This window comes from Myotis nattereri (genome assembly GCF_964212035.1).
Source record: "Myotis nattereri genome assembly, chromosome: 14".
In the NCBI taxonomy this organism is placed as follows: Eukaryota; Metazoa; Chordata; class Mammalia; order Chiroptera; family Vespertilionidae; genus Myotis; species Myotis nattereri.
In genome coordinates this window covers 23,906,417-23,921,643 of record NC_138089.1, presented here as the reverse complement: position 1 = coordinate 23,921,643, position 15,227 = coordinate 23,906,417, and the positions used below count along the sequence as shown (strand labels likewise).

The 15,227-nt window shown below is 40.0% G+C and overlaps 1 protein-coding gene across 3 annotated transcripts in view; it reads right to left on the bottom strand.

Moving 5' to 3' along the window:
- The window catches only part of GRM7 (glutamate metabotropic receptor 7), a 743,749-nt gene that overhangs the window by 244,343 nt on the left and 484,179 nt on the right, over nucleotides 1–15,227 (bottom strand). For all 3 annotated transcript variants that reach the window (XR_013996795.1, XR_013996796.1, XM_081106152.1), the window contains exons 6-7: nucleotides 9,294–9,494; nucleotides 1,024–1,163 (exon numbers count right to left, since the gene is read on the bottom strand). Coding sequence is in view for 1 of the 3 variants with exons in the window: in XM_081106152.1 (XP_080962278.1) it covers nucleotides 1,024–1,163; nucleotides 9,294–9,494 (341 nt within the window). In the remaining 2 variants the exon portion in view is untranslated. The remainder of the gene's footprint in view (nucleotides 1–1,023; nucleotides 1,164–9,293; nucleotides 9,495–15,227) is intronic.

Below are 15,227 nucleotides of genomic sequence, written 5' to 3'. Positions count from 1 at the left end.
GGCAAATTCAAACAGAACATAAACAATCTCAGCAAAATGTAAAAGTTAATCAGACAAGGCCACTCCATGACTGTGGTGGAACAAGAGGGTTCTGCCATCATGTTTGAAACTGGACAGAAGCAAGGATACTCTGTAACCACAAAAACGTCCCTTTTCCGGTTCACATAAGTGCTTACTGTTTCTTTGTTAATGACAACTCTCACCTATCTTTCATTCTTCCATCTCCCTGATAACAATCATGAAATGATTTCTACTTCCTAAGAGAATCCAAACCAAAATGGGCCCCAGCCTCTCTAAACCTGGTTTAATCACTCAACTCAGCACAAAACCTACAGTGAATCCCATTCCATCCCCTTCATCCTGAAGAGCCCAAAGCTTGTCCTTTACTCAGCAAGTTAAGTAGACCTAACAGTGTCAGATGAGCTCCTGACAGCTGCTGCCAGGTGCACTTGGACATAACCTTACACAAGAAAGTAGCTGCTTGCTCAAGGTCACATTGTACCGAAAGAGGGAGAGGTTATGGAAACGGATAAAGCTCCAGTTACACAGAAAATCTCAACAGAAAACAAAGCAACTCACTAAAATGCATTAAAAGAAAAAGGAATAAGCCACTAAATAGGAAGGAAAGAAGGAAGGTAGGGAAGGAGGGAAGATCGAGGGAGGGAGAAATGAGGAGAAGAATGAAAGGAAGAAGGAAGGAAAGGAGGTCTGACCAAGAGAAGGGTCTTGTGAAAGTATTGAAGTATTATCTACTAATTTGATTGTTAAGCAATCCAAGCCTCAGATTAAATGAGATCAATCACATTGGTGCTAGTATTAACTCAACATACTTATCATCATCTTTATCATCATCAACATCATCACTCTCAATGTTGTATTATTACCAGTCCCTGTTGATGCCCGTTAACACGTTGCCTATTCACTCATTATGCACAAGCAGACAAAACCATTTGCCTATTTGAGCAAATTAAAAGACTGTTCATGTATCACACAAGCAAAGGAAGAGGACAAAACAGAACTCACGTTGAGCTGAAGTTCATCTGTCCACTGTCCAATCAGACGGTAGCCCGGGTTCGTGGTGTTGGTCGTCTGGTACTGAAAGATGTCATACCGCCCCGGGGCATCTCCATTCTTGTTAAACATGACTGGGGTGCCAGCGCTCCCTGCAGAAGGCAAGAAAATGACAGATTTTAGAGTGAAGCAAGGTTCCTTCCATCTCTTGTGCCACTGGTGATGGTCTAGAGAACTGCTAATGGACAAGATAGCTAGTGCATAATCCCGTTGTTTAACAGGTTCCCCCCAGATGGTCTCTAAGACTCACAGGCAAGCCATCACTGGGGCCGACAGATGCTACTGACAGGAGGTGGGAAAACAAACTGCTTCTTTTTATGAACAGTTCTGTTTCTCAGCATTTCTTAATAGTTTATTTTAATCTTTTTATTTTGGAGAATAAAAATAAATGGTTTTCTAAACTACTTCAAGTTTATTATAATTAATTATTACTGTTTAGCCTCCAACCACCTAAACTGTGGTCAGTAAAGGGCCATTTTTAAAATAGTAAACAAATACATAAACTTAAAAAGGGGCATGCCGGATTTAAAAAAAATACATAAAAGCAAGCAAGCAAAAAAGTTTACTTAAAAGGTACTTGGATACTGATTGCATTGATAAATATTTTTGGCTATTTCTAAATTACTTTATATGATTAACAGTGTAAAATGCTTAGCAGTGTGCCTGGCATATGTTTTATAAATATTAACTTATTTCTCAATCTCCAACTTGAACCTCACATGTTTAAAATGTTCATCTTAAGAGGAAACCAATAGGTTTATTTAGAGTATGTTAGAAAGATAGAAGAGAGTGAAAGATACAGAAAGAAAAGCATACGTATCTTTGAAAGTAGGATATGAGCGAAAAGCCCCTTAATATTAATCTCATGGAGCAATTGGCAAGCCACATACAGAGAGTGAAACTTGTGAGTTTTGGTTAGTTCCAGGGACAGTTACAAAGGAGTCGCCAAAAGTTTGGCAACTGGGTGCAGTTTTTCTCCCCTGGGTTCACTGGAAACAGGATAGATGAGGGTGGTCTCAGGTGTGAGACTGATCTCTGCTCTGCCTTTAGGTTAACACTGGATATTCCTCATAACAAACGATGCTCTAGTTCCTGCCTTTTACAAGGAAGTTTACAGGGAGTTTACAAGCTGAAATAAAATCACTGGGAACAGAAGTTCATTTTGCTATTTTGGGAGAGGAGGATGAAGCACTTTTGTGAATTCTGGTTGTAAATTGAAGACTCATGGTGGCAGAGCTCTGCATCTGGCTAAGGAAATCATTGGCCTCTGCAGAGTTTGGGCCACGGTGGCATTTATGTGAATGATCTGCATGAAAGAAAAACAAAAGCATGTTAACTGGAGGGAGGCAGTACTTGAATGGTAGGAAAAGATGCCAGTGCTTAGGAAGCAGGCAATCTGGTGAAACTGGCCCCACACGTGACCACTCAACACAGGAAGGGAGTCAGAAAAGGGTCCAATCAGAGGAACAAGAGACAGACAAGACTGCAATCCTGTGCTGAAAGTGACCCCCACAGAGAGGGTTTGTCCAACATTATTGGCAAAATACAGAGGCAGTTAAAGAACTCCACACCATCTCACAACTGTCAGGCACAGGATTTTATGACATTTCTAGTAGTAAATTTTTTTAAAAAAATCAGAGCTGTGGTAGGCGAAATAATGGCTCCCCAAATCTGTCCATGTCCTAATCTTCAGAACCTGTGGATATTGCCATTCGGGGCCAAAGGCTTTTTTTTCAGTGATGACATTAAGGATCATGGGGCGGGGGGATGGACAGGGGGGATTGTCCTGGACAATCTAGGTAGATCCAGTGTAATTATAATGGCCCTTAAACTGAGAAGCAGCAGGAGTCAAAGGAGGAAGGAGATGGGAAGATGAAAACAGGAGGTTGGAGTGACGGAGGCAGGGGTCATAGCCAAAGAGTGCAGGTGGCTTCCAGGAGCTAGAAAAGGCCAGGGACTCTCCCCTCAAAGCTCCAGAAGAACAGCCTTGCCTTCGCCTTAAGTAAAACCCAGTGAGATCTGTGCCAAACCACACAGCTATAGTACATTTGTGTTGTTCAAGCCATTAAACTTATGGCTCTTTTATAGGGTATCAGTAGGAAACTACTACAGAGCTGGAGGACACAGAACATTGAACTTCCTAATTTTACAGATACAATCCTTAGGTTCAGAGAGGGGAAGTCACTTGCTCCAGGGCCACTAAACTAATTAAACTAGAATAGTGTTTAGTAACTGGCTTTGGAATCCCCTAAAACAGGGGCGACCTTTATTAAATTATTCAATCTCCCTCTACATCTGATGGTCACTAGTGACTTTTCTCATAGTGTTAGTAAGAATTAAATGTAATAATATACCTAACTTGCTTAGTTCCATGCCTGATACATAAGTGCTCAGCAGATGGTAGTGATATTCCATAGTTGTTTGTTTGTTTTTAATCCTCACCCGAGGATGTTTTCCCATTGATTTTAGGGAGCGTGGAAGAGAGAGGGAAAGACAGAGAGAAATATCAAAATGAGAGGAACAAATCGATTGGTTGCCTACTTCACACACCCCAACCAGGGCCTGCCTGCAACTGAGGTACGTGCCCTTGACCGGAATCGGGACCCTTTGGTCTACAGGCTGATGCTCTATCCACTGAGCCAAATCAGCTAGGCTAGGGCATACAGTTGTTTTTATTTTTATCATTGTTTTGTTGGCTAATATCTCAGGACCAGAACACATGCCTTCAGACACCCAGACTTTCCAATGCACCAAAGTTGACTCTCCTAATGGGTACCTAATTTCAATTTCTCCATCAGGGTAAGCATCTTTTGTTTTCCAAAAAGTGGGCACTATCTATGAGTTATGCAGGTGTTGTCTCACCAGCTTGAGTCAGTTTGGCCAATTTGTTTCATCTACATTGTACCTAGTCACTACCCTCAGAGCCCATAAAGGCACCCACTGTATCCCAATGGGATCTCTGAAGCTCTCTCTCTCTATAGGAAATACAGGAGCCTTTCCAGTACAGACAGAAGAAGATGAACAAGAAGTTTTTAATATTAGCTTTCTCCTTCCAGTGAGCCTTCCAAGTATATAAGAAGAACAAACAAAGTCCGCATTTTATATATTATCAGCAAGAAAATAACCCTATCATTTTGCAGGAAGATAGTAATATCTTGCTCACCTTTCTCTGCTTTCACATTGGGTATTAGGATCTGCTGTAATTGTATAGCTTCTAGTCATTATGAAATATGATGAGCTTTTCATTGTCTTTGAGAGGAGAGATGAATATTGGAGGCCTGGGACTCTGAAAGGTCTCAGGCCACCAGCTAAATATTCACCAGAATGGGACACACCATCTAATTGCTCTCTCTTCCTATAATCTTTGTTAGGCAAAATGACTCTTGTCATGCCCTTTCCATTCTCATTAAAGTTCATGCTTTAAAAAATTAAGACAGAAGAGCTGAACACTTTATCTAAGTGATGACTTGTAATAGCATATGTGGTTTTGACCTTTCTGATGGATTCTGTAAAGCTAATGGATTATTATTTCCACTTATTTTTTCCCACAATACCTTTTTAACAGCTTCCCTGGGTTTCTTAAAAGAGAAAAAAATGGGATTATGTTCAATGAAGTCTATACAGGGATGGACAAAAGTAGGTTATATAATACGAATAAATAATACAATAATTAGCCCTAGCTAGGCTTTTCGTTGGTTATAGGGTCATCCCCATACACTAAGATTGAGGGTTCACTCTCTGGTCAGGGCACATACAAGAAGCAACCAACAAATGCATGGATAGGTGGAAAGCAAATTGATATTTCTCTCTATCTCTCCCTTCCTCCCCCCCCCCCTTTAAAACCAAGCAGTATTTTTTTTGAAAATTACAATACTTACTAAATAATAATACAAGAATAAACTGTTTCACATACTTGTAACTGTAAACCTGCTTTTGCCCACCATCATATCCTGTATAATAAAGAGCTAATATGCAAATAGTCATCGGGCCCTCGCACCCTTGTGCCCTTTTGCCCTCCTGCCCTCGTGCCAGGGCCGGGGGACCTGAGGCCATGCCCTCTGCCCCAGTGCTGGGGCCAGGGGACCTGAGGCTGCGCCCCTGCCCTGCAGGGCTTGACGGGGGCGGGGCTGGCCGGGTCTGGGTCTTGCACGATTTTGAGGTGTGTGCGGGTGAGTGGGGACTTGACTCTGGGTCATGTGGCGCACCCCAGACTCTGACAGGAGGAAGATTTTCATATACATTTTACTAATTTTCTTTCATCTCTGACACTTCTATTATAGAGAAAGGGCAAATAGCAATATTAAAATATTTCCTCTAATTAATTCCCTTTTAATGTGCACAAATTTGTGCACCAGGCCACTAGTATATGTGTGTGTATATATATGATCACAGCGGTCCAGAGAAGAGAAAGAAGTTATCAAAGAAGAAGTGATCATCTGCAGAAATGTCTCCAGGTATCAGGGCTGGGATGCAGGTACACTGAGGTAGTGGAAACAGGGCCACTAGACAAGATGGCATAGTGGGATGTTGGATGCCAGGATGTGCTCAAGTCTGAAATCTCTATTGGATCAGAGTATCTGAATGAAGCCCTTTCTTCCTGGTAGAGAAGGACCTAGGATCTCGATTGCTCAGGTGTCCAGACAGTCTTCTGCATCAAGGTATTGACAAGTTTCCTGCTCTTACTTTCGCACCCCAGGTATAGATTCCAGAAACATGGCACTGATTTGTGTTCCATTTATCTAGCACTGCTCAGCACATTACCCTAAACCTTTGTGCTCCAAATAATAACAACCCATATTTTGCAATTTGGGCAGAGCTTGGGGACAGCACCTCTGGTCCCCTCATGTCAGCTGGGCAGCTTGAAGCCCACATGCCTCACAGTTGCCGCCAGCTGCCAGCTGGGACCTGAGCTGGGGCTGTGGTAGGAACACCCACATGTGGCCTGTCTATTTGGCATCTTGGCTTCCTCCCAACATGGTAGCTGTGTCCGCAATACAAATGTCCCGAGAGAATGAGGCAGAAGCCTATTCACCCATATGCCTTAGTAGTCAGATAGTGTCACTTCTGCATCTGTCCCACACTCTTAGATTCAAGAGGAGGAAGCATAGAGCTCACCTCTTGATGAAGGAAAGCTAACTTCACGTTTCAAAGAGAGCACATGAGCCCTGGCCAGGTGGGTTGGGGCATCATCCCAAACATCCTAAGGTTGCAGGTTTCATTCTGATTCAGGGCACACACCTAGGCTGTGGGTTCCATCGCCAGCTGGGGTGCATATCAGAAGCGGTCAACTGATGTTTCTCTCTCTGTCTCCCACCCTTCCTGCCTCTCTAAAAATCAATGAAAACATATCCTCCTGTGAGGATTTTTAAAGAGCACATGATATGTGGCATCTTTACAAAATATACTGATACCCAATTCATCTTCTGGAAACTAGTAAATCTAGGTATAGACACACACCAGATTAAATATGCCATTGTATAGTAATTCCCTAAGATGTTGTATCCAAGACAACACATTTATTAAATTTACATCTACAGGTATTGACAATTGGTTAGATAGGCCAACGTAGACATAACTACATAAATCAAATTTAGGCTCAGGTCATTGCATTCATTTGGGATGCAGAGAAAAACATGGCCAGAAGTGATGAATTTAAAAGTAGTCATCTTTTCTCTTGGTGCATCATAAGAAGAGGTTAAGTGCTTGGTGAAACTATAGCAATATTTTCGGGACATTCTATTATCATTTCCTAAATTGATGCTTTGGTGAATGTGAGGGTCAGAATTATTAAACTGTGCCCTCTTGGTCTGGAATAAAACTCCTCGGGGTCCAGAAAGTTTTGTATTAAAGTAACAGAAGAGAACAATTAGGCTTAGTTGAGACCAAAAAAATCAAAACCCTACTAAAACATGCTAAAGAAAGGCTACATTTTTCACAATAGACTAGGAAGAGACTCGCTTTCTAGATCTGTCTCTGTCATTTGCTAACTGTGAAGTCTTGAACAAATATCTCCTCCTCTCTAATATTGTATTTCTTTATATAAAAATCAAGAAATTAAATGAGTAACAAATGTCAAATTTCTTTTTACTAATAGCTATTCACTTCAAGTGATATGGAATTTATTAATTAAATCCAGCACAGGTTCTGTTTCACAAAACTGCCAAGCCCCACCATCAACAAACGCCACAGTGCCCCAGGAGCCAGCGGCCTCCTGGTTGTCCTTATGACAGAAAAAAAGTCCTCAGAGAACAGGCGATTATGTGGACCACAGGGCAGGATTGCAATGAGGACAAAGAGAGAAAAAACAATTGATCCTGCCTGGGACCTCCTACAGAGCATCCACTCTGAGATGAAGAAGCAGGAATGAAGTAGTCAGCCCTTCCTCTCAGACATTTACAGGGGACAGCCTGTAGAGTTAGGTGCCCAAGGACCAGTGTAGCATCATCACTACCCAGATGTGTGGCTCTGAATATCATGATTCTTAATTCTCTGTGAAGCTTCCTTATCTTAAAAAAGGGTAATAGTACCTACACCGTGCTGGTGTTCTAAATATTAAATAAGCCAACACAGGTATGTAGCACACTTTCTGGCACACAGTAACCATTCCATAAACATGGGTCCTGTGTCTCATCTGAAGCTCAGCATCATCAACAGACTAGACCGTTTTGACAAAATGATTCTACAGAGCACTATTTGGAAGAACAATAAGGGAAGAGTCACCAAGAACAGTCTCAAAATGATAATTTTGGTCACTCTTGTAAGAATGCTTATCCATATCTATAAACCAGAATACAAAGCCCAGATACTGACCCAGCTAACGGAATTTAGTGTTTAATAAATAATGAAATGTATGTGTCTGTCTCTGAGAAAATTCTATATTTTAGGAGATTCTGTAAAATCAGGAAGAAACTATAAAATGAAGATCATTTAGACTCCTTTCTGGTTTTACACACAGTCATTTTTGTCTCCATCTAAACCAGGGAACTCTTGATCCCGAAATCGGGTGTGGTTCCTCTTCATCCAAATACTAGAGAACTCCTGGAAGATCAATATAATATTGTGGGTTTAAGTGGATTATTGTTTATAAGCAGAAAAGCGAGAAGGCTTCCTTTAACATTAATATAATGACATGAGCCAGTAAATTAATATTGATATAATACTATTTAAAACTCATCTGCAAATTTTATTTAAAATGTCTCCATGGTCTCACTAGGGTCCTTTTTCCGGGAGAGGATCCATTAATTTTCCCACACTGCATTTAATGGTAATGTTTCCTTAGTCTCTTCCAGTCTGGAACAATTCCTCCACCGGCCTTTCTCACAACGTGAATACTTTGGAAGAGTTATTTTGTCCTATGTTCCCTTATGATTAGATTGAGGCATGTATTTTTGGCAATAAGACCTCAGAAGTGATGTAACCTTCCCCCATGTTAAGGTTGTATCTGAAGGCCTCTTCTGTGTCTCAAAGCCTGAGAAGTAGGAGCACCCATGTCTGAGGGCAGGAGCAGAGGGAGAGAGAATTTGCCCTTCTTCTGCCTTCTGGGTCTCTTCAGGCCCTGGAGGGGGAGGGGTTGGAGGAAGCCCACCCACCTTGGGGAGAGCCCTCTCTCCTTTACTCAGTTCACCAAGTCAAATGCTAATCTCTCCCAGAAACATGCTCACAGATGCACCCAGCGGTACTGTTTTGCCAGCTATCTGAGCATCACTTTACCCAGTCAAGTTGACTCATAAAATTAATCATCACATGGTTAACAAAATTCAATACGATCATGAATAAACCTGACTATACTGCAAATTAAACACAGAACCACACTGAAGAGAGTGAAGAAATAAAAAAAAAGAATGCAAATATTTTAGGAAGACAGTATTTGAATAAATACTGTAAGACTGGAGACAAAAATAACTCTATAGAGATAGTGTATAATAACTAATAAATATGTGTTTTTCACAGTTCTGAATTTATATTCACTGAGGCAGAATTTGACTTCATATAAAAACCTATTTTAAGGAAAGGAGGACAAACCATACTCCCAAATATTTACTCACTCGTTCACTCACTACTCTCTCACTACTCACTCATTCATATATTGATTCAATCTTTAAAATCAGATCATCAACCATGTTTTGACACGTACTCAAGAGTAAATAATCATTCAACATGTCACTTATAAAGCAGAACGCCAACACAGGACTCCTAAAAACCACAGGTGCTTGGAGACTCACCATTGAAATTAACGTTGCGGATGTACTTCAGCAACTTCTTGCCCCCAGCTTGCTCCATCTCCGGACAGACGCCCCGGTAGTCAGCACAGAGATCCTTGTTCATGTGATGCAGGGCATGAGCCATCGCGTAGACGGCGTCAATCACGAACTGAACTTTCCCCTCCTGCTCATAGTTGGAATCCTTTCCAATTCTCTCCTGCCCTGCACATTAAAACAAGAAGCACACGAAGATTGGCGTTGAGTAGAATGCCTACATTTGTCTTTCCTTTCAACTACGCATAAAGCAAACAATATTTTGAGGACCAGGACAGTGCAAGCCACACAGCCACATGTGACGACATTATTAGGTAGTTTTTAGTAGTTGACTTTGGAGCATATCACACTAATCTTTCCAGTCATTATTACATGAACTCTAGAAGCAGCCACTACACTATTCAAAATGTGATGGTCCCATAGAATCGAGGGCTCACTGGGATTAGGAGCTGAGCTGCCACATTCAAATCTTTAAAGCTCACTTACTCTAGAAAGGTGAGAGACCAGAAGGAAAATGATGGAAAACATATGAAATTCCACACGGAGCTCACTACCTTCTCTATATCTACTCCATCCACCTTCTATGTTGACTGTCTCAGTTGTTGGTATTACTGGGAACTCAGATACTTGGGCTAAAAAATCTGGTGTCATTTTTCATTGTTTCCTGACTCTCACTCCCCATTAACCACATACATGTATATGGAGCTAACGAATAGCCAAGTTCTATCAGTTCTACCTCTGATTCACTGAACAGTTTTGGCCAAACTAAAAATGCCCTACCTATGCGCTCCTCATCTCCCATCCGGATGCAAGGCCACGTGTCTCCATCTCTTCATTCCTCTGTGTCCTCTTTCTGCTACAAAGCTCATCACTTCATCCCCATGCTCCAAATGCTTCAATGGATCTCCATTGCCTCCACGCCCTTTCCACTGGCAACTGAGAATGTCCATGCCCATCTGCCTAGTAACAGTAAGAACTGACATTGTGTCCCCCACCCCACTGTGCTGGAAGCTTTGCATACATTATTTCTAGCCTCACTTTGTGAGATAAATATTATTTATCCTCGTTATCCAGATGGGAAAGCTGAGCCTTATAGAGATTAAATCATCTTTCCATCGTCATTTAGAGACAGATCAATGATGACCATTCAGGCTTGTCTGGCCCCAAAGCCTTCTCCCTATGTTGGCCTACCCCAGGCTTTCCCTACATTTTTTATTGCCAGATAGGTACACTTTTTTATTGTTGTTCCAGACAGGTACTTTTTTTTATTGTTGTTCCAGACAAGAATGGCTATTTTTTCCCTGAATACATCATAAACTCCAATGTTAAACAATCTTTGCTCATGCTCCTTACTTTGCTAGAAATGTCCTTCTCCTTTGCTTTTGCCCATCATAATTTAATTTTCTCTCCATGGCACAATTCAATGGTAGCCTACACTGAGCCCCTCAATCACAATGAACGATTTTACAAAACATTTCAGATCTTTGTTATAACATTAATAATAGCAATATATTTTAATGCTCTAACATTTCATTTCTTTCCTTATATTCCCAACACTGAACAAAGCATTTAGTATCTAGCAGATTCTAAACAACAGTTGTATTAAATTACACAGTCATTTAGTTCAAGGTACCAGGAACTCTCTTTAGACCTCTTGTCCCTCTATGAGAAATAATTAGCCACAGATTGCCTTCCACTTTCATAGCACCAATCTCCAAATTGTTTCCTACAGCACATGTGTGTAGTAAAGACACAATAGGAATTTTGCAACCCCATCTTATTCTCCTGCGAAGGGTTCCTGACAGTTAAATAGTTGTAGACTTCTTTACCAGAGAATTGTTCGGAGCATTTACTTTTATAAAAAAAAAAAAAAAAGTATAATTTCCAAGAAGAAAACTCAGAATTTCCCATATTTACTTAAATTTGCATCTTTCCTTTTCAGAGCACACATCACTATATTATATTGCAGACACTTCTGTGGTTTATGTGCATATCATTTAAGTAACAATCAACTGATGCTCACTGCTAGTTACTTGATTTAGGCCTTTCAGCATGTTTAGAGTAAGATTTTTTTCAATGTGTTTTTATTGATTTTTAGAGAGAGAAAGAGAGAGAGGGAAAAAGAGAGGAACATCAGCGTGAGAGTGCAACATCAATTGGCTGCTTCCTGCATGCCCTCTAGCAAAGATTGAGCCCCACAACCCAAACATGTGCCCTGACCAGGAACTGAACCAGCAAATGGTACACAGGATGACACCCAACCAACTGAGCCACACAGGCCAAGGCTAGAGTAGGAATTTTCTTTTTTAAGATAAAATTCCTCATGAATTCCTACTGCTACTTCCAATTCAAACCCAGCACTAGTGGGTGTTTCCTAACCTTGGTACCCGTACACCTCTACCTCCCCTTTTCCTGAGAAAAATCCTCATTCCTAATGATACCATTATGATTATTCATTCACTTTATCCCATGGTATGCAGATAACATTGTAAGAAAAACAATCATGTCTAACAAACAGTCTAAATAATGTAATATAATGAACAGCCTTGTGCAAATATGTGCTTTTCAATTTTTGTCTGGGTATTTTGGTGATAGATTCTGAGAAGTGGGGCTGCTTTGTTAAAGAGTAAATTCATATGTATTTTTGCTAATTATTGGCAGATTCCTCTTTAACAGGTTTGCACCATGTTGCTTTTCCAGAAACAAAAGATGAGAGTGTTCATTTCCCTGCCACCTCACCACCCAAATGTATTGTCAAACTTGGATTTTTAATCATATATGAAAAAAATGCAACAAGTGTGTTTTTATTTTTCTTATTTTAGGGGAGGTTGAACATCTCCCTTTAAAAAAAGCCATTGTATTTCTTTTTCTGTAAACAGTCTATAATCTAGCCAATTGTTGTAAAAAGTTGTTAGTCATTTCTCTAATTTTAAAGGCTTTTTATTAATTTAACATATTAATTCCTTGAGATTAAGTTGCAACTATTTGTCCAAGTTTGTAATTTTTCTTTAACTTTAGGTGTTTCTTTTTAAAATAAAGTTACATTAGGTAAAAATTGTTTTGTTTTGTTTTTAAAATTATCAGTTTCTTTCATTCTTATTGCTTCTGGATTTTCAGTCATGGTTGTAAAGAAATATCCCCACTCTCAGAGTATAGAAGATCCATATTTTCTTCTAGAATTTGTTTTTAAAGATATATATGTGTGTGTGTGTGTGTGTGTGTGTGTGTATTTGATCCACTTAAAATGTATTCTGGTGTACAGTATGAAAAGTAAATGAAAATTTATCTTTTTCCACATAGCTCTTCAGTTATAACATATAACAGTTGAGCTTTTCTCACCGATTTGAAGTGCTGCCTTTATTATATACGAAATGTCCTTATAAATTGGGTCTCTTTCAGGATTTTAAAAATTTGTTTCATTGTACCAATATTAGAGTTTCACTTATAAAATTTCTATGATATATTTTAATAAATGATAGGTTACCCTTCTCTCTCACTAGAAGTGTTCACCCACCAAATTGTTCATGTTTCCCATATTTTCCTGGTTGTTTTTATTTATTTATTTACTCAAACTTTATCACCCATTTATCTAGCTTGAGAAAGAAAAAACCTAATGGTACATTAACTGGGCTTACGATGTATTTATAAATAAACTTTGCTAAAACATATCTTTATGAAGGTGAGTCTTTCTATCTGTGTCTTTCCATTTGCTCAAGGTTTGCTTTGCCTCCTTCAATAGTGTTTTAAAGTTACTCTCATGTAGGTTTGAATGTGTTGGTGAAGCTAGCCTACGTATGAGATTTATTTTAAGTAGTCTCTGACTTTTCTCACAAATATGTTTATATTGTTGGTTTTCTCACATGTGGATCTAAAAGTGCAAACACAACATTTTTTGATATATCTAAGTCTTTTTAATCTAAAAATGTTCCTCTTTATTTTTACCTTGCCAATTGTTTGTTAAAGAAAACAGCTTATACTATTTCTATAGAATGTCTCACTTTTGGATTTTGCTGTATACATCTCTGAAATGTTGATTTACATGTTTCTCATATTCTGTGTTTCCTGTAAATTAATCTATAGATCCCAAAGCTTGATCAGGTTCAGCTCTCTCGTGCGCGCTCGCGCTCTCTCTCTCTCTCTCTCTCTCTCTCTCTCTCTCTCTCTCTCTCACACACACACACACACACACACACTACCTTTTTCTGAATCAAGTTACTTGCTAATTTCTAAAGTCAGAGGAGGAGGAAAAGGATGGGGGAGGGGGGGCAGTAGGAAAAGACTAGATAATGGTTCCAGTGTTGTCACCTTGGTCTGTTCACTATAAAATGCCCACCGGCCTTTCCACTCACGGTTTCAGCCGCTACTACTGGTGGTTGCACAGACCAATTACTACATCTGGCATCTCAGTGCATGTTGGATAAACCATTCTGTTAATATTCTGAAATTTCCAGTTGAATACAACTCCTGGGTGGCAGAGACAGAATTTTTAGAGGCCAGCACTGCATTTGAAAGGGGGTTGGGCTGAAGAATGGGTTAAGAGGATAGGCATTTTTGGAAGTATTATTTTTAATTGTTATTAAATTTTTATTAAGTTAGTTCTGGAAAGAATGCTTCACCAATGATTTTACAGTTTGCATAGAAGATGCCACCAACACTGTAGAAGTAGAAATTTGGCTTAAGAAATCAGAGGAGAGAAAGCCTGTGAGAAATGGAAATGGAATCGATGCACTGCTTTAAGGAAACACACCTTTTTCTTGTTTGTCACAGCGAGTTTCCGTGTGGGGTTCAGAGGTGCTGTTCTTACCTTAGCCAAGCTGGCTGGTATTGCCTACAACAGACTACGGTTGGTCTTGGTTGAGTCTCTCTGAACCCCTTCCACACTTCTGGGGGCTATAAACATTGGGGCTGAGACACTCCCCTGTGCATTGTGTGAAACCTACCCACCCCACCCCACCCGGCCCTATCTCAGCCAGGTTTACTGGCTGCATACTACCCTTGCTTGCACTTAACCTGGAAGTTGAACATGCATTAGCAGAAGAAAACAGTTTTAAGTAACACTTAAGTAGCTCTCCAGGAAGCATCCGGCGTGGAAAATGACTAGAAAGGAGGGTTTGTGGCTAGACATTGTTTTCCTCCCTTGCTAGAACTATTTTTGAATTTATAACTATATTCAATGAGTATGTTAGGATATTAAGGGTTCCATTGCAACTAAATTTTGGCCATCATGGTAGAGTAGCGATTTTCAACCAGTGTGCTGCAAGAAGTTATAAAACATGTGATAACCTGACTATTTAGTCAGGGACGCTGACCCCGTCTCCCTTAGATTGGCAAATAAATAAATAAATAAGTGACAACAGCCAACACAATAATAACCATCCAGTGTGAATGGATCAAAATTATACCTATTTTTGTCAGATCTGCAAAAAAAATGAATAGATTTTCAGGTGTGCCCCAGACTTTTGGTAATTAGTTTATGTGTGCCATGAGATGAAAAAGGCTGAAAATCGCCGAGGTAGAGAATCAGTTGGTAAGTCATCTGGCATTTTTCCTTTGTTTTCTTTGTTCTTCTGCCAGCCTTTTGCTGATTTTTCTGGGTATTAACTTTTCCACTGAAGGGGAGAGGCCAGGGAAGAAACCACCCATTTCCTCCTTGCAGTGGGAATAAGAGGATGCAAAAGTCAGGATTAGCATGAATTTTGAGATTACTTTTGGCTCTAAACGTATGTTGGAAATAAAAAGAATTGAAGAGGAAAGTATCCCAGTTATCGCTTTCAGTGTGCGGTCCTGGTAGGAACCATTTACCTAAGTGTCTATAATGCATAGTACAGTAACAGAGAGGCAGGGAATGGCTGGCCAATGGAAGAAACAATACCTCCCCAAGAGAGAGTTATGAGGGTTAAA